Source organism: Salvelinus fontinalis, chromosome 1 (genome assembly GCF_029448725.1).
Source record: "Salvelinus fontinalis isolate EN_2023a chromosome 1, ASM2944872v1, whole genome shotgun sequence".
Lineage (NCBI taxonomy): Eukaryota > Metazoa > Chordata > Actinopteri > Salmoniformes > Salmonidae > Salvelinus > Salvelinus fontinalis.
The window spans coordinates 80578646-80602168 of record NC_074665.1 but is presented as its reverse complement, the minus strand read 5'-3'; the positions used below and the strand labels follow the sequence as shown (position 1 = coordinate 80602168).

Below are 23523 nucleotides of genomic sequence, written 5' to 3'. Positions count from 1 at the left end.
CATTTATAACCTAAACATCTGTGTTTAAACTTAAACATTAGGCATTTAGATTTGCCAATACTTATTCTCATTTTAAACACAGATGTTTAGAATGCAAGATTAAACATGATAGTCAGCTTTTTCCAGAATGTTTCCAATCTTTAGAACACCTACATCTCCTAAGTGTTCAGATCTTCACCAGTAGTGTTTACTTTCCCATCGTCCTGTTTAGAGTGCATTTAGTCATTAGAAATGTATGTGAATTTCCATGCCTTTTATTCAGATCAGTGTTAGGAATGTCTTTCACCTTACCTGCATTTCAGCACAACTGAACAGGACATTTGATTCTGAAAATATGTTTCAATCGCATGGTGTTGTTGTTACTCGACTGTGTTGAGTTCATTTCCATTAGCTCTCTCAGAGTGAAAAGGACATGGGAGGGGCCTCATTATAACATTTTCCAGAATGCTGCTGCAGGTTGATTTTGAAAATAATTTGTTTTAATGTAGCGTATAAGTTTCCCCATGCATGAATTGATCTAACTAACCGAATATGTAAGGGTTTGGACTTATTGCACCTGTTCCTCAGATGGTTGTTCCTGTTTAGATGGTTTAGGTCAGAGGTGTTGAACTCATTTCCCCCCAGGGGGCTACATTTGGTCTTAAAAAAAAAAGTGTTACAGAAAAGTGTTTAGTTATGTATTCAGATCCTAAATGCTTGGTTTTATAGTGTACCTTGCTTGCTTGCCATACCATTAGTGATTAGCTAGCTAGCTAATCAAGCAAAACAGACAGGTTTGATAGGATGTAGCTAGCTAGCTTTCAAAACGACCTAGCTAGCTAAAATCCCTGCTAGCTCATTTTAGCTTGCTAGCTAGCTGATTTGCAAGCTAGCGTTTTCACAAAAGTGTATTGTGTAGGGCAAAAGTAAATGATGGATCCAGCTATGGTAATTTGTGTAATGTCTGACTACTGCAGTAGTGCTTGCTAGCTAAGAGCACAAACCCAGACAAGGTAAACGTGTCAGCATCCAGCAGTGACACAAGGCTTCAGTGAGAGGTCCTTCTGAACAGTAGCTCCCTGGCCTGTTTAAGGAGACACAGTGGAGTAATTTTTCATCTAATACAGTTGGTTACTGTCCTGTCATTAGTAAACCATTCAACCCAGACCGGTCAGAATCATCATGACAAACAACTTATAATTTTGTTTCTCATATAGAAGAAGAACTGCCACTGTCACCCACAACAAATAATAGATGATTTTGTAGTGTTGGTTTAATAATTTATCACAACTTTTGATATTGTTGTCCTTTTTTATATTTAGCCTATTTTTATGACCACATTCCCAAAATATTCTGGAATGAAAATTCTAACATCAACTGACGGATTAATATTTAATCAAGCATTTTTTCTCAAATTGTCTTTCTCTCTTTTTCTCTCTGTTTGTTTATGAAGATATAGCTTTAGTTTCTCTCCATGAATATAGCATACACCAGAGACAAAAAGGCAACCAGTTACAAACTCTAAACTTTATGAACTTTAAAATAAATGCTCAACTTAAAAGCTTGCAAAACACAACTTAGGGGATATTTTGGGGACAAACTCTTAAAACAAAGCATACGTGTCCCCAAGCAATATGACTGATAAAAAGCTAACAAAATAGCTTCATGGACTATCTGAGTTAACCTTGTATCTTTGCACTGTCTATATGCACACTCACAGGACCCTTACACACTCACACAAACTGTCACTCCAACACACACACAAACAATCACTACATCATTTGCTCATTTACACAAAATACGCACATACATTTACAGTGACTCAACCCACCCACTCACATACAAGCTGCTGCTACTCTGTTTATCTTATACCCTGTTGCCTAGTCGCCTTACCCATATACATATCTACCTCCATCACTCTAGTATCCCTGCACATATAAATATGGTATTGGAACTGACTTTTTAAATAGTTCCTGCATATAGTATGCTTACTTACTTTATTGTGTATTTCATATTTACTATTCTTATTTCTCGTATGTTTTTCTTCTAGTAATACATTGTTATTGATCATTGCATTGTTGGGTTTTGAGTTTGCAAGAAAGGCATTTCACTGTACTTGTGCATGTGACATTAAAACGTGAAACTACTGTTTAATAAATCTATGGATAAATTACCTTAGCCTGGTCCCAGATCAGTTTGTGTTGTCTTTTCAACTGCTATGATCATTGTCAGGACTTGGCAAGACAGCACAAACAGCTCTGGGACCAGGCTAAGGCTGACTGACTTCCTAACCACAAAGCCTTGTCTTCAGATGAACATAACAACTCATGTAACTCATGCAACACAAAGACTGTATCACAAGGACTATTCCTTAGTGCTCTACTTTTGACCAGTGCCCTATGGGGCCTAGGATAGGGTGCCATTTGAGACACATCCAAGGGCCAAATAGACAATTTATCCTGTCAGATGTAATAGACAGACAGCGTTTTATTTGGAGTCTTTCTGCAACGCTACGTGGATAATGACTGTCATTGATTAATAATCTTTGGCCCAGCCATCATAATCAGTCCCAGATGTGAATAGGTACTCTCTCAAGTGAGTCTCAAATGCCACCCTATTCCCCATAGGGCCCAGGTCAAAAGTAGTGCACTATTAGGGAATAGGCTGCCATTAGGGATGGAGCCTTAAAGGGGTGGTTTGTCAACCCCTGAGCCTCAGCCTAAACTTCTTAGTGAGGACAAATGGACGATCATTTTCTTGTCTGAGGATAGAAAAAAAACTACCTCATCAATGGCCGGGTTTTATAGTTGTCATTTCCATTTTCAATTGGCTCATGTCAAAGCTCCAAACAAGAACAACTAGGATTTCACATCATTACTTTGAGCTACTTCCACTGAGGGGCAAACTCGTTCCTTTGAGACACCATGGATGCGTCCCAAATTGTACCCATACACCCCCCCCCCCCCCCTCCAAAGTGTACCCATATGAGCCCTGGTCAAAAGTAGTGCACTATAATAAGGAATAGGTTGCCATTTGGGATGCAAACCAAATCTTTGTCCAGACATGAGGAAGCATTTTATTTCTTATTGCTTTACCAGTGGGACCTTCCCTCCTTTTCTTATCATTTCCATATTAGCTAAAGTGATATAATTTACCTGTGCCCTTGACAAATTGTGATCTGTGCCTAATGCCAGTTGGTTGGTTGGAGATTTACATTTGATGAGAAGAATAATATTGGTATCTCTGTCTATCTCTCTCTTTCTGTTTCTCTCTCTCTCTATCTGTTTATTTCTATATATCTCTGTTATTCTCTATATATCTCTGTTTTTCTCTCTCAACATACCTTTGACAGAAAGAATACTCTTTCATGATGCATTCAAGGTGACTGTATAAAACTACAATGTACTATACAGCGAAAATACAACAGATACTGTACTTGAGAACAACCCTACATACAAGGGTTAGAAGCTGTTTGAGAGAAGTCCTATTGAGTCATATTCACTACTAAGATAAGAGTCTAGACCTGCTCAGTTAAATGGAGATAATTCCCAACTCCTTTCAACACAAATACAGAATGTATTTCATCTCATAGAACTCGGATATGGTAGAGCAATATAATTCTACCCTTGACCTTCACTTAGTGAAAGAAAGGGTCTGTGGTTATTTGGACTTGCTCTTATCAGCACCCTGAGACAGGAGAGGAGAGCTCTGCTATGTGTATGTGCCTTGGGGGAGGAAGAGCCAAAGCTACTCTGGAAAACTCAATTAAAGAGGTTTTCCGGAACTTTGGCGACTACATACAGTACCAGTCAAAAGTTTGGACACACCTACTCATTCAAGGGTTTTAATTTATGTTTACATTGTAGAATAATAGTGAAGACATCAAAACTATGAAATAACGCATTTGGAATCATGTAGTAAACAAAAAAGTGTTAAACAAAAAAATATATATTTTAAATGTTAGATTCTTCAATGAAGCTACCCTTTGCCTTGATGACAGCTTTGCATTCTTTCAACTAGCTTCATGTGGTAGTCACCTGGACTCATCAGACCAAAGGACAGATTTCCACTGGTCTAATGCTCGTGTTTCTTGGCCAAAGCAAGTCTCTTCTTATTATTAATGTCCTTCAGTGTCACGCCCTGACCTTAGAGATCCTTATTATTCTCTATGTTTGGTTAGGTCAGGGTGTGACTCAGTGGGAAAATCTATGTTTTCTATTTCTTTGTGTTTTTGGCTGAATATGGTTTCCAATCAGAGGCAGCTGTCTATTGTTGTCTCTGATTGGGGATCATATATAAGTTGTCATTTTCCTTTTGGGTTTTGTGGGATCTTGTTTTCTGTATTGTTTTTTTCCCCTATTAGAACTGTGTGCTTTTGTTTTTGTCGTTGCTATTTTGCTTTAGGTGTCATCAATAAAAAGAACGATGTACACCTACCACGCTGCACCTTGGTCCGGTCATTCCACAAACGAGAGCCATAACATTTAGTACCGGTTTCTTTGCAGCAATTCGACCATGGAAGCCTGATTCATGCAGTCTCCTCTGAACAGTTGATGTTGAGCTGTGTCTGTTACTTGAACTCTGTGAAGCATTTATCTGGGATGCAATCTGAGGTTCAGTTAACTCTAATGAACGTATACTCTGCAGCAGAGGTAACTCTGGGTCTTCCTTTCCTATGGCGATCCTCATTAGAGCCAGTTTCATCATAGGCCTTGATTGTTTTTGTGACTGCAGTTGAATATAATTTCAAATTTCTTGAAATTTACCTCTTTGACTGACCTTCATGTCTTAAAGTAATGATGGACTATCATTTATCTTTGCTTATTTGAACTGTTCTTGGCATAATATGGACTTGGTCTTTTACCAAATAGGGTTATCTTCTGTATACACCCCCTACCTTGTCACAACACAACTGATTGACTCAAATGCATTAAGAAGGAAATAAATTCCACAAATTAAATTTGAACAAGGCACACCTGTTAATTGAAATACATTCCAGGTGACTACCTCATGAAGCTGGTTGAGAGAATGCCAAGAGTGTGCAGAGCTGTCATCAAGGCAAAGGGTGGCTACTTTGAAGAATCAAAAATCTAAAATATACTTTGATTTGTTTAACACCTTTTTGGTTACTACATGATTCCATATGTGTTATTTCATAGTTTTGATGTCTTCACTATTATTCTACAATGTAGAAAATAGTAAAAATAAAGAAAAACCCTTGAATGAGTAGGTGTGTCCAAACTTTTGACTGGTACTGTACAAATATTAACATACCAGCGCCCTACACTCACAATCACACTGCCGCTGTAGCAGCCATGACATCATTGTGTTATGTTGAAGTTTGACTCTGATGTGTTCCCAAACACTACCTGATTATATTGTGTGATACTAAGGAACAATATGATGTATGTTGGGATTCTGTGTGGTTCTTTACCCGAATGATTCATCTGCAGTGAAGCAGTGAAGCTTTTCCACAGAGTGACATAGTGTACGGTGGCTATAATAGCTTAGAGTCTCATACTTATGGAGAGTTAGTGTGACTTTGACCCGATTTCCATGGATATATGACTCTTCCATAGAGGTCTGACTATCAAAATATGGCCTCTGTATACACCACACCACACAGGCTGATAGCCAACCCAGCCCATGTTGCAATTACCCAAACAGTATCTGTTTTAATCATTAGTCAAATCCAGCATCACTAACAACTTCAAATCAACTAGTTTATGAAACATACACAAGTAAAAACATTAATATTCAAAGGAGAAATGAATCAAGTGAATTTCTATATTTCCTGGGGTTGACAACATTCACCTCATTAGTAAGCGATAATGATGAAAAGGCAAACGTCTTTGAATTAGCTTCATTTCAATTTCAGTAAGTCCACTTCATTTACATTAGCCCGGGGGAGAGTACATAATTGTGTTTGTATGAAAAACTAGAGCGTCTAAATCCTTTATATGTACACACGTAGGCAAGCCTTGAACTAAACACCACATGCGAAATCCAAATATTCCATACAAATGTTCTACAGATGTAGGATTTTATTTTGATCAATATTTTGTTGCTGGAAAAAAAACTGACTTACAACCCACACTAACACACAGTTATATTAACAATATTGCACTTTTCAAGTAGCCTACCTTTGGACAGCTAATAGCCTAACCACCGATCAAGCAACATTATGAAGTGTTCAAATCCTGTTGCTGCAGGATTATTTTGCTATATATAGGTCAAATTAAGATCATAAATCTATATGTATTATTTATTATATAAGTGTGTGTGTGTGTGTGTGTGTGTGTGTGTGTGTGTGTGTGTGTGTGTGTGTGTGTGTGTGTAAAAAGAGCAAAGCTGAGCAAAGCATGAGAAGCTGTCATGTCAATCAAAACAAATGAGGAAATGTTGATTGCCAGCAAATCAAAATGAAACATAATAAAAAACCTTTGTACCACTGTTTGTCTTCGTCATTGTAACTGTTTTGTTCATTTTGTGAGGGGAACGAGAATGTTTTGTGAGGTTTTTAGGAATTGATCAAATGAGAACAGAACACTCCGTAGAGACAGGCCCAGAATGGCTGCGTAGGCAGAGGACAACAAATATTAAGTCACACAAGGACAATTCATTACAAAAAAGAAAATAATATGAATGTCTGAAAGACTTCTGATAGAGACTTCAGATAGAGGCTATGTTCCAAATGGAACCCTATTTCTTACATAGTGCACTACTTTCAACCAGGGAACATGGTTCTGGTGAAAAGTAGTGCATTCTTTAGGGAATAACGTGCCATTTGGGAAGGAACCAAATAAAATTGTTATTTAGATAAAGCCTAGCATTCACAGACAGAAAGAAGGAAGATAGAGTGAAGTCAAAAAGCTTTCAATTTCCAAGAGCAGTCAACAGTGAAAATAGTAAGGACGACAGTGATGAGAACAATAGGAACTAAATAAATATTATGTTTTGGGGGTGTGTTTAGCAGCAGAGAAGTGTTATATTGACGAGAAAACTAACTGACAAGACTTATTTCAATCAATTTGGTGTTCTCTTTTTTCTGATGCATTCCAAACTCATGTTCATATTGACTTTTTCCACATTTTGTTACGTTACAGCCTTATTCAATAAAATTGATTAAATAAAAATGATTCCTCCTCAACCTACACACAATACCCCATAATGACAAAGTGAAAACAGGTTTCATAAATGTTTGCACATTTATAAAAAAAGTTTTTTTTTTTTAAATACCTTATTTACATAAATATTCAGACCCTTTGCTACGAGACTCAAAATTGAGCTCAGGTGATTCCTGTTTCCATTGATCATCCTTGAGGTGTTTCTACAACTTGATTGGAGTCCACCTGTGGTAAATGCAATTGATTGGACATGATTTGGAAAGGCACACACCAGTCTGGGAAGGTTGCTGGATCAAATCCCCAAGCTGACAAGGTAAAACTATGTCATTCTGCCCATGAGCAAAGCAGTTAACACACTGTTCCCGTGGATGTCGATTAAGGCAGCCCCCCGCACCTCTCTGATTCACAAAAATGCAGAAGACATGTTTCAGTTGAATGAATTCAGTTAATTAACAGCCATTAATGCTAATCCTGGACTTTCCTGTCAGGGACCTGGGGTAGTGGTGGCAGGCTACGCTCACCATGGTGGAGAGGGACCATGTTAGGACCGCTTTAGGAGCGTGTTAGGACTGTGTTAGGACCGCTTTAGGACCGTGTTAGGACCGCATTAAGGCTGTGTTAACACCGTATTATGACCATGTAGGGACCGTATTAAGGCTGTGTTAGGACTGTGTTAGGACTGCTTTAGGAGCGTGTTAGGACCGCATTAAGGCTGTGTTAGAACTGTGTTAGGACCGCATTAAGGCTGTGTTAGGACTGTGTTAGGACCGCTTTAGGAGCGTGTTAGGACCGCATTAAGGCTGTGTTAGGACTGTGTTAGGACCGCTTTAGGACTGTGTTAGGACTGTGTTAGGACCCGTGTTGGGACCATATTAAAACTTCTTGAGTATTGGGGGCGACATTTTCGTTTTTGGCTAAAAAACGTACCCATTTTAAACTGCCTATTTCTCAGCCCCCGAAACTAGAATATGCATATAAGTGTCAGATTAGGATAGAAAACACTGAAGTTTCCAAAACTGTAAATGTTTTGTCTGTGAGTTAAACAGAACTGATATTGCAGGCTAAAACCTGGGGAAAATCCAATCAGGAAGTGACCCTGTTTTTGAGACCTCTCTGTTCCCATGCATCCCTATTGCCCATATAAAGGGATATCAACCAGACTTCTTTTTCTATGTCTTCCCTAAGGTGTCAACAGCCTTTAGACATAGTTTCAGGCTTTTATTTTGAAGGATGAGCGTGAACGACCACATTGCGTAAGTGGATAGGTGGGAACTCTCCGAGTGATTTTTGCGCAAAAGAGAATGGCAGCCATTGTTACTCTCGGTCCTAGTGAAAAGCCAAATGTCCCGGTTGATATATTATCGAATAGATATTTGAAAAACACCCTGACGATGGATTATAAACAACGTTTGACATGTTTCTGTGGACACTATGGATATAATTTGGAATTTTCTTCGGAGTTGTCGCGACCGCTCTTTCCGGTGGATTCCTGGGCATAACGCATCAAACTAAACGGAGGTATTTGGATTTTAAAAAATATCTTTATGGAACAAAAGGAACATTTGCTGTCTAAGTGGGAGTCTCGTGAGTGAAAACTTCCGAAGATCAAAGGTAAACGATTAATTTGATTGCTTTTCTGATTTCCGTGACCAAATTTCCTGACGCTAGGTGTTCTTATCGTTTTGTCGAGAGATCGATAAACTTACACAAACGCTTGTATTGCTTTCTCTGTAAAGCATAATTTCAAAATCTGAGACGACAGATGGATTAACAAAAGGCTAAGCTGTGTTTTGCAATATTGCACTTGTGGTTTCATGAAATTATATTTTATTATATACCTGTCGCGCTAGGCTAGGCTATGCTAGTTAGCGTTTCTGATGACAAATATCCCGGATCCGGGATGGGTGGTTCAGAAAGGTTAGTGTTAGGACTGTGTTAGGGCCGTATTAAGGGAAATGAAGGGGAAAGGGGGAAAACTAGTCAGTTGTATAACTGAATGCCTTCAACTGAAATGTTTCTTCCACATTTAACCCAACCCCTCTGAGAGGTGAAGGGGGCTGCCTTAAGTGTCTGTACCTGTGTGTGTGTGACTCTTCACAGTCCAGCTGTTCCATAAGGTGTATTTTTATCTGTTTCTAAATCAGATGTTACTGCTTGCGTGAGTTACTTGATGTAGCCATGGCTCTATGTAGTACTGTGTATTAAGGCTTTGCTAAGACCATCTTAAGGCCGTGTTAGGACCCTATTAAGGTTGTGTTAGGGCCGTGTTAGGACCATATTAAGGCTGTGTTAGGGTCGTGTTAGGACCGTGTTAGGGCCGTGTTAGGGCCGTGTTAGGACCGTGTTAGGGCCGTGTTAGGGCCGTGTTAGGGCCGTGTTAGGGCCGTGTTAGGGCCGTGTTAGGGCCGTGTTAGGGCCGTGTTAGGGCCGTGTTAGGGCCGTGTTAGGGCCGTGTTAGGACCGTGTTAGGACCGTGTTAGGACCGTGTTAGGACCGTGTTAGGACCGTGTTAGGACCGTGTTAGGACCATGTTAGGACCTTGACGATGGGGATGAAAGAGTCAAAACAAAGGGCACAAAACGCAGGTTTTTCTGTGAAGAGTTCGGAGAGGAAGGGCATATAGCTACAGGCATTTTAGATATAGATTGGAGATTAGAATATAGCAGGTCTTTTTTCGTCATAGGGTCAGAAGAGGGAAACCACAAAATGATAAGTATTTTACAGAGAACATAACAAGCTAAAGCATGTTGTTGTGTTGCTGCCCGCCGTAGTGTGTCCGTGATAAACATGTTTACTTATTTAGTTGCGTTTTTCCAAGAAATGCTCACACACTGAGGCACTTGACACTCTCCTCCCTTTAAACAGAAATATCTAGTGGTGCTACGTTTGATACCGGAGCTCCGTGGCATGCGTCAAAATCACTAAGCAGCTAACTTCGAAGCAGTGTGGCCTATGTTTAAATGTATTTTTAAAAGTACAAAGTGTTTGTTAGCTGTTAAGCCTGTGTTAAAAGATGCTTAAAATAATTAAAAGACAAAAAAAAAAACAAGTGTGATTGTGTTGAATTGTGTTTGGGAAATACAGATAGATATGGTTTTAAAGAGGTAGCGGTAATATTTCATTCAGTACAGAAATGTGTAGTTGGCCTATCTTCCCCTTTCCCGCAGCTAAATTGTGCCAATATACCACTTATTTTGCACAAGCTATGTTTTCAAAACTGTCATGTTTACATGAATTCTGATTATTTCTAGGGATACACAACATCCTGAAATATATATAGATATCTTTGTTTGAAATAATGCTATATTTCCCTTGATGGAGTGATGCTGAATGTAAAACACTTAACCCACTCTCCCCTACAGAAGATGTGTCCACAGCCCGAGATTGTTTGTGAAATCGTGACATAGTAAGTTATTAAACTATGATATTTGACATAGGTTATTCAATTGTTATGGAAGTGTCAGGCAGTGTTGCCATAGCAGACAATGGAACAGACCGTGTGTACACGTGTGTTTTCTATAGCAGACAATGGAACAGACCGTGTGTACACGTGTGTTTTCTATAGCAGACAATGGAACAGACCGTGTGTACACGTGTGTTTTCTATAGCAGACAATGGAACAGACCGTGTGTACACGTGTGTTTTCTATAGCAGACAATGGAACAGACCGTGTGTACACGTGTGTTTTCTATAGCAGACAATGGAACAGACCGTGTGTACACGTGTGTTTTCTATAGCAGACAATGGAACAGACCGTGTGTACACGTGTGTTTTCTATAGCAGACAATGGAACAGACCGTGTGTACACGTGTGTTTTCTATAGCAGACAATGGAACAGACCGTGTGTACACGTGTGTTTTCTATAGCAGACAATGGAACAGACCGTGTGTACACGTGTGTTTTCTATAGCAGACAATGGAACAGACCGTGTGTACACGTGTGTTTTCCATAGCAGACAATGGAACAGACCGTGTGTACACGTGTGTTTTCTATAGCAGACAATGGAACAGACCGTGTGTACACGTGTGTTTTCCATAGCAGACAATGGAACAGACCGTGTGTACACGTGTGTTTTCTATAGCAGACAATGGAACAGACCGTGTGTACACGTGTGTTTTCCATTGCAGACAATGGAACAGACCGTGTGTACACGTGTGTTTTCCATAGCAGACAATGGAACAGACCGTGTGTACACGTGTGTTTTCCATTGCAGACAATGGAACAGACCGTGTGTACACGTGTGTTTTCCATAGCAGACAATGGAACAGACCGTGTGTACACGTGTGTTTTCCATAGCAGACAATGGAACAGACCGTGTGTACACGTGTGTTTTCCATAGCAGACAATGGAACAGACCGTGTGTACACGTGTGTTTTCCATTGCAGACAATGGAACAGACCGTGTGTACACGTGTGTTTTCCATAGCAGACAATGGAACAGACCGTGTGTACACGTGTGTTTTCCATAGCAGACAATGGAACAGACCGTGTGTACACGTGTGCTTTCCATAGCAGACAATGGAACAGACCGTGTGTACACGTGTGTTTTCCATAGCAGACAATGGAACAGACCATGTGTGCACGTGTGTTTTCCATAGCAGACAATGGAACAGACCATGTGTGCACGTGTGTTTTCCATAGCAGACAATGGAACAGACCGTGTGTGCATGTGTGTTTTCCATAGCAATCAATGGAACCACCTGTCTGTCTATCATCCTGCATGACTCATTGGTTTATCTGCTTGGCTTGTTTGACAGCTTTAAGACACATTAAACACAAACCAATTTCTCCACAACTTTCGTTTGCTTCTAACCCTCTTCTAATTTCACAGGCTCTCTGGGTCCTGTTTCTGGGTCAATCCCAAATGCCACCCTATTCCCTTTATATGGCACTACTTTCAACCAGGGCTTATAGGGCTCTGGTCAAAAGTAGTACACTATATAGGGAATAGGGTGCAATTTGGGAGGCAACCCTCTCTCTGTCTTACAGAAACTATTCAGGGAAATGACACTACCACTGGGATGTTTAATACAGTTTGACAGAACTGTACCAAAGCAAAAGACACTTGTTTTCCACACTATAAACCCTAACCCTAACACAACCATATTATTCCAGCTTTGTTTGGAACGTTGATTGTGGCACCTTTTTAAGTGTGGCAGGTGCATTACAAATAATTACCCAAGGTCATCTATCACCCTCATCACTCCCCCAATCCAGCTGTGTCCACAGACACACCTCTTCATCCATTACCAGACTACTCTCTCTCTCTCTCTCTCTCTCTCTCTCTCTCTCTCTCTCTCTCTCTCTCTCTCTCTCTCTCTCTCTCTCTCTCTCTCTCTCTCTCTCTCTCTCTCTCTCTCTCTCTCTCTCTCTCTCTCTCTCTCTCTCTCTCTCTCTCTCTCTCTCTCTCTCACACTTGCAGACAAATGCATGTTATATACCACCTTCCCTGAAAAAGGCTAAAACAACGACAGCCTTCTATGGAATGACGATCTCCATAACTCACCATGAGGAGAGTTACGTGAACCGTTAACTGGATAAATCAAGGATAAAATATCAATCAAGTTACTACCAAATGTGTCCCTTAATGTATTTCTTTGTTTGCAGATGGCCCCCTATTCCCTATATAGTGCAGTGTTTGACCAGAGTCAATGTGCACTGTAAAGGGGAATAGTGTGCCATTTGGGATGCAGACTTTGTGTACAGATGGAACCTCCAACAGGGCGTAGAACAAGCTCCTACCCATCATAATGATAACGACTCTGTTAATAATAAGAGCCCATTCATCAGTAATGGCCAATCAGTACTAATAAATGATGATGGAACTGTCGTTCTATATCCAAAAATAAATAAATAAAGTGTGCAAGCAACTGTAAACTCAATGGGCTGATTGATAGGATTCATCCTAAAATGACTCAAATGTCCCCAATGTAATTCAGTATGCAGTGAGCCAGTGGGGTGATTCACAATGTCAGTGTAGTCATTATGTAATGTTGCAGACATCTCTGGCAACAATGTCTTACAGAAGGGATACACTGGACATCATTGCAACCAATTTTGCCTATGGGTATGTTAACTGGGATCTTGTAGCTAGTGGGTGGGTGGTGTAGTGATAATTAGGTTTGCAGTCATGTTGTTGCAATGATCCGATTGGCTGTAATGCATAGCAGCAACATCATGTCCCAACGTTTCACATGTTCAGCGACATGTTTCATGGGGATCAAGTTCAATGTATAGGGATGATATAGAATGAACCGTATTCATTGCAGGTATTGTAAAGGACACGAATGCAGCATAGTGTAGGATATAGCATCAAAACAGCACACATGGCAGGGAAAATTGGAACAGGGATAATAATGGATTAAAAACGGTACTCACATTTAGCCGGTAGGTCGTAGCCACAGGTGATCTTGGCGTTGCCGGTTTCACAGCCGTTGAGTGTGATGCATTCTTCATACAGACAGGAGCCTGCCGCTTTGTGTATGCAGCCGTCAACTGAAAACACAGAGACAGAAAGACACACGTGTTAGTCCTACTAAGTAGCTGTGGTGTGCTAGCTAGTTAGCTGTATTGCGCTAGTTAGCTGTTGTGTGCTAGCTAGTTAGCTGTGGTGTGCTAGCTAGTTAGCTGTGTTGAGCTAGTTAGCTGTTGTGTGCCAGCTATTTAGCTGCTGTGTGCTAGCTAGTTAGTTGTGTTGGCTAGTTAGTTGTGTTGCGCTAGCAAGTTAGCTGTGTTGCGCTAGTTAGCTGTGTTGTGCCGGCTAGTTAGCTGTGATGGGCTAGTAGCAGCCATGTGTCATGTCACCTTACACAGCTAAGTCGCCATGAGGTCAGATTTGACTTACACCAAACCAATACAGCTTCCATAACCCATTGAAAACCACACGCTGATGTTAATCTCACTAAAACACAAACATGGTCAGCCAAAGAGACGTAAGTCAGCTAGCTACAAAGTGTGTACTGATATATGTGTCCACTTTCTTCCTCAGATACGCCAAAACAGTTCACTCTCCACATCTCTTTACCCTCATGCATTATCAGTAGCTTATGGGTCTGTTGCACATGTTGCTTGTGTTATTTGACCACTGAAGCAAGAGGCCCCTGCTGCTAGTAAATATTGACAGAAATAGGCTCAGCAAGAAATAAATTAGCTACTGTTTGAATTTCATAATGCCTCCACAGAGTAGTCACACACACACACACACACTTACAAAACAAGATTGCAGTTTTGAAACTGCAGTAACAGTGCAGTAACTGCAGTCGACTGTGGTATTTTGAATGCTGTAATTGCAGAATAACTGCAGTGAACTGCGGTTATACTACACTAACTGCAAAATTACTGCAGTAAAAAAAACGTATTTTGTATGCAGTAGTTGCAGCATCCTGCAGTTATACTGCACTCTTTTTTTCGTAAGGGGATACACTGCACGTAACACACATTTCCTTGAATCTTTCTCTCATATCATCAGCTAGGGTACAGTTATACCCCATCACTATGCTGTGGATGGTTTATTGTTTTATATCATGTCCTCTGTGGAAGGATGCCTAAGAGTGTTATAATGTGGATTTGTGTTCCGGTTCTGTCCTGAGTGTTCCTTCCCTTCCTAGTTGATGTGTGTCCTGCTTGGCCAGGCCCCTGGGTAAATCCCTGCCCACGAAGGTTCTAATTCACTGGGTTAATGTGTGTGTGTGTGTGTGTGTGTGTGTGTGGTGTGTGTAAGGATATGTAATGTTTTCTTTCTCTCTAGTGAAGCTGGTTATTACGTCCATACAAAACCTAAAAAGGCAATACAAAACTTTTCTTCTAAGTCATGATGCATCTGCACTGGCAACATCTCTGAGAGTTCAGAGTGAACCTGGTTTTCTCCAGGGCTAAGTGAACATAGCCTGGGTACCAGTCTGTCTGTACTATCACTCCCCTTCTTGACACTCCTTGTTAAGGACTGGTAAGAAGTGGAATGATAGCACGAACATACTGGTACCCAGGCTAAGGTGAATCAGCCAGGCCACGAGAGTCAGAGCACAGTCTCCCTCAATCTTCTCACATAGCACCTTTTCCCATGTACAAGGCATGAACAGTGAAGCTGATTAGAAGGCATGCATGAGAGTAAGCTGTTTTCTCCTGGGTCCAGGTGGGAGCCAGTCAGGAGCCAGCCTCTCTTTCTCCCCCAAGACCCTCCTCCCTATAAACACACAGTCTTCCTAGTGAAGGAGTACTCTCTCTCAAGCCTGATACACAGTCTGTATCAACACCTGAACAGGTGAGAGAACTTCACTGAGAGCAGGTTGATCCTTGCGTCCTCTAAGTCTTACCTTGAACAGGTGCATGGTGAACTAACTAGGTTTTTCTCCAGAGCCCAGGTATAGCCAGCCTATCCTCTTCCCTCAAAAACCTTCTCCCCAGACGCACACATCAGGTCATCTGCACTGACTGTAAGTCCCTCTGGTTAAGACCAAAATGTAAATGTAAAATCAACAGTGATGTACTGTTCTCTCTCCTGTGAAGCTGGATACAGAGTCCATATGAAACTCTCCTAAGTATCAACACCTGGACAGATGAGAACACGTCTCTACGAGCTGGGCCTACATTCTCCTGAGCCCCTGTCTGCTCACTTTGACCCAGCCAGGAGCCAGCCTCCCTTTCCCCCAAGACCCCTCTCTCCAGACACACAGCCTCTTCAGTGAAGCTGATTATTAAGTCTGTATGAAACATTTCTCCTTAGAAGACACCTGGACATATAACTACTCAGACCAGGGCCTCCATTTTCCTGAGTCTCAGTATGAGGTCCTCATCTGGAACAGGTGCATAGTGAACTGGGTTTTCTCTAGTGTAACCATCCATGAAGCAGGCAGGTCATGGAAGACAGAGCACAGCCTACATCCCTCTATCTACCCTTCCTCCCCCAGGGCCCTTCTCTCCCCAGACACAAACATCCCCCATCCCTCCATCTTCGCATCCATCTACCCCCTTCCCATAGGAACCCTCTCCTCTCTCCCTAGACACCCACAGCTCTCTCTGGGTAACATCAGTGTGGGGGCTAGTGCCTGGATAATTTATTATCCATGACTGCTGTGGGAGACACTGTGTGGTGGGAGACCAGCTAGAATGGAGGGTAGATAGAGCATATCTACATCCCAAATAGCACTCTATTCCCTATCCAGTGCAGTACTTTTGACCAGGGCCCATACTGCTCTAGTCAAAAGTACTGGACTATGTAGGGAATAGGTTGCCATTTGGGACACACACCATATCCCAGCTAAAGGAGATGGAAACTTATCTTCTTACCAGGCAGTATGTCATGAGTGGAGCTGCACCAAAAACACCATGAACCCCAAATAGCACCCCTTTCCTTATAAAGTGTACTACCTTTGACCAAGGCCTATAGAACTAGGCAAAACTAGTACACTATATACAGGTACCTCAAAGGTTCAGGCTGCTGCACAAAACAAACAGAAACTCTAACTACAGCGCCGGTTAAATTGTGTTTAAGAGCATTTTTAACTCTCTAAATGGTTTAAATGACTGAGAAATAGTCATTGTTGCAATAGTTTGTGAGTGGGCAACATATAGCATCATCCTCAATTGACACGTTGAATTATTTTGCCATATTACATTATGTTTTGTCTAATCTCCCTAATGTGGACAGTTTGTGTTACTACACTATAAAAAAAAATGTTTTTAGGGTAACTTACTAGCAGCCAGTTACCTGTAAGTTACTGTAAAAAAAGGACAGTAATATACTGTTAATACAAAGATTATTTGGAATTTATGGTAACATACTGTAATGACGTGGCCCTTTCTGGGTGTAGGTCGTGCCCCCCCACCCTCACTCTCCAGGTTTAGTACCTCAGGTCATTATTACCGGGTAGAAACTAGAATGCAGTATGGAGGTAGAGAGCCTAGAGAGAACAAAGAAAGACTTGGCCAAACTCCTAAATCCCCAAAATGGGAGAATTAAACAATATTTCTACTTATGAGAATGTGGGAATGGTCCGTGGACACTTAAGGGACAGTCATGTTGAGGACAGGAAGGACAGGAAACACACAGGACTGTACCTCTGAACGTGTCCATTTCTCAATTATCGGGTTTGCATCTAATTCTTGTATAAAATTAATGAGTTAAGATTCAACTATTTATGAAATTATGTAATGTGATGTTAACCTTTAAAATGAGAGAATTATCTTCCGTATTATTATTATTATTATTATTATTTATTTACCTTTATTTAACTAGGCAAGTCAGTTAAGAACAATTCTTCAATGACGGCTTAGGAACAGTGGGTTTACTGCCTTGTACAGGGGCAAAACAACAGATTTTTACCTTGTCAGCTCGGGGATTTGATCTTGCAACCTTTCGTTACAAGTCCAATGCTCTAACCACTAGGCCACGCCCCCGTGAGGCAAGCCATTACATCAGGCATCATGGAACTGCCTTTTCTACTGAAATTTATAAACTACCTATGACGTAATGTACATTTCATGCTTAAGAGACGTGTGGTAAGCCAGATGTCTCGAATGGTTAAGACCATGCAAACCATAAGACCTGAAGACCATACCATGTGGAGCATTGGCTACGCGGCTGGAAATGGTTAAACTCTGAGACAGTCGATTCACAACAGAAAGAGCAAATTCTAGATGACACAAATTGCTAGTCTGCAGCTAGAAATTACATGAACCTAGAATGAGCATCCCGACAACCTCCGAAGCAAATATTCTATGAGAACACTTCTGAATGGTACTCTGAAGTATCCATTCTAACCACCTACAACCATAAAATACTTTGTGACTTCAATGACTTTGTGACTTCAATTAACCAGAGACTCTGATGAACCCTACAGGACGATTGATGATTCCAACAGAGAAGACAATAACATACGGGTATAAATATATATGCATTGCAATTATTCTCGAATGAGCGGCTGTTCATGTGCAAAGGATTAGTATTTCAATTAATATAATTATAGACTGTGTGTAGTGAATCCATTTGTCTTTCACGCTCTTTCTTAGTACCACCCCTTTCCCTTTGTCTACCAAGCTGTCAGATCGGCTTAGCCCACTAGGGAGTTTTATATCACTGTTAGTAACCAATATATACTGTTTGTTTGTGATGTATTTCTGTGATTATTTAGTTAATTAGTAAATAAATAATTAAGCCAATTTGTTTATTGCTTATTCATAATTTTGCTAGGGTTCGTGCAGATAACCAATAATTTTTCGACGTTTGGAATGAGACTAACAAGGTAATAATAATACATGAATGAGAATGACTAATTGATCAGATATTAAAATATCTGAAGAGTTATATTTGGAAAATTATAGCTCTGTAAATTGACATTTTCCGTGGTGCCCCAACTTCCTGGTTAATTGTGTTTACATGATGTTTAATCACGTAATTTTAATTACACAGAGAATTAATTTGATAAAATAACAGTCTTCACATTTAATGATAGTAAAGACACGACAATACTGTAAAGTTTTTTACACTAACTTATAGGTAACTGTCTGCCAGTAATATTGTTATGCGTGATCAATCTGTGAATGCTACTGACTACAGTAGAGCAAGTTAATAAATTTCAGTCTCTAATGACCGCTTGGTGAATGTTGGTGCATTAGCAGTTTATAAAACAAAATACAAGTAATCTGAACACAAGTTGGACACGTGTTTACGGAGTTACTGTAATCGCTTGGTCTTCAACATTTCACAATTTTCAATGAGCGTACAAAACATGATGAACTCTTTTAAAAATGGTGTATTGACACTCGGCTATTAATCAAAAATACAGGAAGCGGCAACAGTATCAATGTCAAATTATGTTTTAGGGATGTTTAGGGCTGTCCCCGACTAAAAAAAATATTTGTGGCCTCCCGGGTGGCGCAGTGGTCTAGGGCACTGCATCGCAGTGCTAACTGCGCCACCAGAGTCTCTGGGTTCGCGCCCAGGCTCTGTCGCAGCCGGCCGCGACCGGGAGGTCCGTGGGGCGCCGCACAATTGGCATAGCGTCGTCCGGGGTAGGGAGGGTTTGGCCGGTAGGGATATCCTTGTCTCATCGCGCTCCAGCGACTCCTGTGGGGGGCCGGGCGCAGTGCGCGCCAGCCAAGGGGGCCAGGTACACGGTGTTTCCTCCGACACATTGGTGCGGCTGGCTTCCGGGTTGGAGGCGCGCTGTGTTAAGAAGCAGTACGGCTGGTTGGGTTGTGCTTCGGAGGACGCATGGCTTTCGACCTTCGTCTCTCCTGAGCCCGTACGGGAGTTGTAGCGATGAGACAAGGTAGTAATTACTAGCGATTGGATACCACGAAAATTGGGGAGAAAATGGGATAAAAAAAAATATATATATATATATATTTGTAGACCGAATGTCATCTGGTCTTTAGACCAATCAATTGATCAACATTTTAAAACGTGTATTTTTCCATATACAGTACCAGTCAAAGTTTGGAGACACCTAATCATTCAAGGTTTTTTTTCTTTAATTTATTCTTTACATTGTAGAATAATAGTGAAGACATATGGAATCATGTAGTAACCCAAAAAAGTTTAAAAAAAATCAGAATATATTTGAGATTCTTCAAAGTAGCCACCCTTTGCCTTGATGACAGTTTTGCACACTATTGGCATTCTCTCAACCAGCTTCATGAGGTAGTCACCTGGAATGCATTTCAATTTACAGGTGTGTCTTGTTAGAATTTCTTTCCTTCTTAATGTGTTTGAGACAATCAGTTGTGTTGTGACAAGGTTGGGGTGGTATACAGAAGATAGCCCTATTTGGTAAAAGACCAAGTCCATATTATGGCAAGAACATCTCAAATAAGCAAAGAGAAACGACAGTCCATCATTACTTTAAGTGCAGTCGCAAAAGCCACAGGAAAGGAAGACTCAGATTTACCACTGATGCAAAGGATAAGTTCATTAGAGTTACCAGGCTCAGAAATTGCAGCCCAAATAAATGCTTCACAGAGTTCAAGTAACAGACAAATCTCCAAATCAACTGTTCAGAGGAGACTGTGTGAATCAGGCCTTCATGGTTGAATTACTGCAAAGAAACCACTACTAAAGGACACCAATAATAATAAGAGACTTGCTTGGACCAAGAAACACGACCAATGGACATTAGACTGGTGGAAATGTGTCCTTAGGTCTGATGAGTCCAAATGAACGGATGATTCCCACATGTGTGGTTCCCACCATGAAGCATGGAGGAGGAGGTGTGATGGTGTGGGGGTGCTTTGCTGGTGACACTGTCTGTGATTTATTTAGAATTTAAGGCACACTTAACTAGCATGGCTAGTTACGCCATCCCATCTGGTTTGAACTTAGTGGAACTATCATTTGTTTTCAACAGGACAATGACCCAACACACCTCTATGCTGTGTAAGGGCTATTTGATCAAGAAGGAGAATGACAGAGTGCTGCATCAGATGACCTGGCCTCCACAATCATCTGACCTCAACCCAATTGAGATGTTTTGGGAGGAGTTGGACCGACGAGTGAAGGAAAAGCAGCCATCAAGTGCTCAGCATTTGTGGGAACTCCTTCAAGACTTTTGGAAAGGCATTCCAGGTGAAGCTGGTTGAGAGAATGCCAAGAGTGTACAAAGCTGTCATCAAGGCAAAGGGTGGCTACATTGAAACATCTAAAATCTAAGATATATTTAAAGTTATGTCAGCTGTTATGACATATTATGACATGAATATGGCCGTGTCATGACAATCCAAACCAATCTGGGACCAGGCTAGTGTCACCTTAGAGAGCCTCCTGTTTCTGACAGAATGATGAGCAGCACAGGGTAAACCGCAGAACATCACCCCTAGAGCAGTTGTGCCGTCGTCTGTGAAGTGTGTGTGTTTCCAGGTAGTGTCACCGAGCTTTCCTTCTCAGACAGAATGATGGTCTCAAAAACCTAAAGCTTGGAGCTGTGCCCGTGGTGCTGACCATTAGTAGGAATAAAAATACTGAGCAGATCATGCTGATTGCCAGGATCAGTATCTTACCGCATTGTACCTCACACACGCAAGCATGCAAGCAGACACACACACAGCATCTAACCTCATCTTTACCGCCATTGATTTAATTGACCTGCTTTACACCACTTCACGGAATGGGACGCGCAACACACACATGTTCTTTACAGAGTGTGTGTGTTTGTGTTCCAGATATTGTTTTGTGGAGGGATGTGCTCATTTTGGAAGTGGGTTACACTTATGGTTGGTGAAATACGACCCTTGTGTCACACCTGAACAGCCTTGGTTATCAGTGAAATACCACCCGTTCTGTCACACCTGAACAGCCTTGGTTATCAGTGAAATACCACCCGTTCTGTCACACCTGAACAGCCTTGGTTATCAGTGAAATACCACCCGTTCTGTCACACCTGAACAGCCTTGGTTATCAGTGAAATACCACCCGTTCTGTCACACCTGAACAGCCTTGGTTATCAGTGAAATACCACCTGTTCTGTCATGCCTGAACATCCTTGGTTATCAGTGAAATACCACCCATTCTGTCACACCTGAACAGCCTTGGTTATCAGTGAAATACAATAACGTTCTGTCACACCTGAACAGCCTTGGTTATCAGTGAAATACCAATCCTTTCTATCACACCTGAACAGCCTTGGTTATCAGTGAAATACCCATCCTTTCTGTCACACCTGAACAGCCTTGGTTATCAGTGAAATACCAATCCTTTCTGTCACACCTGAACAGCCTTGGTTATCAGTGAAATACCAATCCTTTCTGTCACATCTGAACAGCCTTGGTTATCAGTGAAATACAAGAACGTTCTGTCACACCTGAACAGCCTTGGTTATCAGTGAAATACAAGACCGTTCTGTCACACCTGAACAGCCTTGGTTATCAGTGAAATACCCATCCTTTCTGTCACACCTGAACAGCCTTGGTTATCAGTGAAATACCAATCCTTTCTATGACACCTGAACAGCCTTGGATATCAGTGAAATACCAATCATTTCTGTCACACCTGAACAGCCTTGGATATCAGTGAAATACTCATCCTTTCTGTCACACCTGAACAGCCTTGGTTATCAGTGAAATCCCAATCCTTTCTGTCACACCTGAACAGCCTTGGTTATCAGTGAAATACAAGACCGTTCTGTCACACCTGAACAGCCTTGGTTATCAGTGAAATACCAATCCTTTCTGTCACACCTGAACAGCCTTGGTTATCAGTGAAATACCAATCCTTTCTGTCACACCTGAACAGCCTTGGTTATCAGTGAAATACCAATAATTTCTGTCACACCTGAACAGCCTTGGTTATCAGTGAAATACAAGACCGTTCTGTCACACCTGAACAGCCTTGGTTATCAGTGAAATACCAATCATTTCTGTCACACCTGAACAGCCTTGGTTATCAGTGAAATACCAATCATTTCTATCACACCTGAACAGCCTTGGTTATCAGTGAAATACCAATCCTTTCTGTCACACCTGAAAAGCCTTGGTTATCAGTGAAATACCACCCGTTATATCATGCCTGAACATCATTGGTTATCAGTGAAATACCAATCCTTTCTGTCACACCTGAACAGCCTTGGTTATCAGTGAAATACCAATCCGTTCTGTCACACCTGAACAGCCTTGGTTATAATTGAAATACCAATCCTTTCTGTCACACCTGAGCAGCCTTGGTTATCAGTGAAATACCAACCCTTTCTGTCACACCTGAACAACCTTGGTTATCAGTGAAATACCAATCCTTTCTGTCACACCTGAACAGCCTTGGTTATCAGTGAAATACCCATCCTTTCTGTCACACCTGAACAGCCTTGGTTATCAGTGAAATACCAATCCTTTCTGTCACATCTGAACAGCCTTGGTTATCAGTGAAATACCAATCATTTCTATCACACCTGAACAGCCTTGGTTATCAGTGAAATACCAATCCTTTCTGTCACACCTGAACAGCCTTGGTTATCAGTGAAATACAAGACCGTTCTGTCACACCTGAACAGCCTTGGTTATCAGTGAAATACCCATCCTTTCTGTCACATCTGAACAGCCTTGGTTATCAGTGAAATACCACCCGTTCTGTCACACCTGAACAGCCTTGGTTATCAGTGAAATACCACCCGTTCTGTCACACCTGAACAGCCTTGGTTATCAGTGAAATACCACCCGTTCTGTCACACCTGAACAGCCTTGGTTATCAGTGAAATACCACCTGTTCTGTCATGCCTGAACATCCTTGGTTATCAGTGAAATACCACCCGTTCTGTCACACCTGAACAGCCTTGGTTATCAGTGAAATACAAGAACGTTCTGTCACACCTGAACAGCCTTGGTTATCAGTGAAATACAAGAACGTTCTGTCACACCTGAACAGCCTTGGTTATCAGTGAAATACAAGAACGTTCTGTCACACCTGAACAGCCTTGGTTATCAGTGAAATACCAATC

The 23523-nt window shown here is 41.2% G+C and overlaps 1 protein-coding gene across 1 annotated transcript in view; it reads right to left on the bottom strand.

The window, feature by feature from the left end:
- Nucleotides 1-23523, bottom strand: part of LOC129862734 (ADP-ribose glycohydrolase MACROD2-like) — a 917737-nt gene that overhangs the window by 436494 nt on the left and 457720 nt on the right. The window contains exon 5 of the mRNA XM_055934653.1: nt 13484-13600. Coding sequence (XP_055790628.1) covers nt 13484-13600 — 117 coding nt within the window. The remainder of the gene's footprint in view (nt 1-13483; nt 13601-23523) is intronic.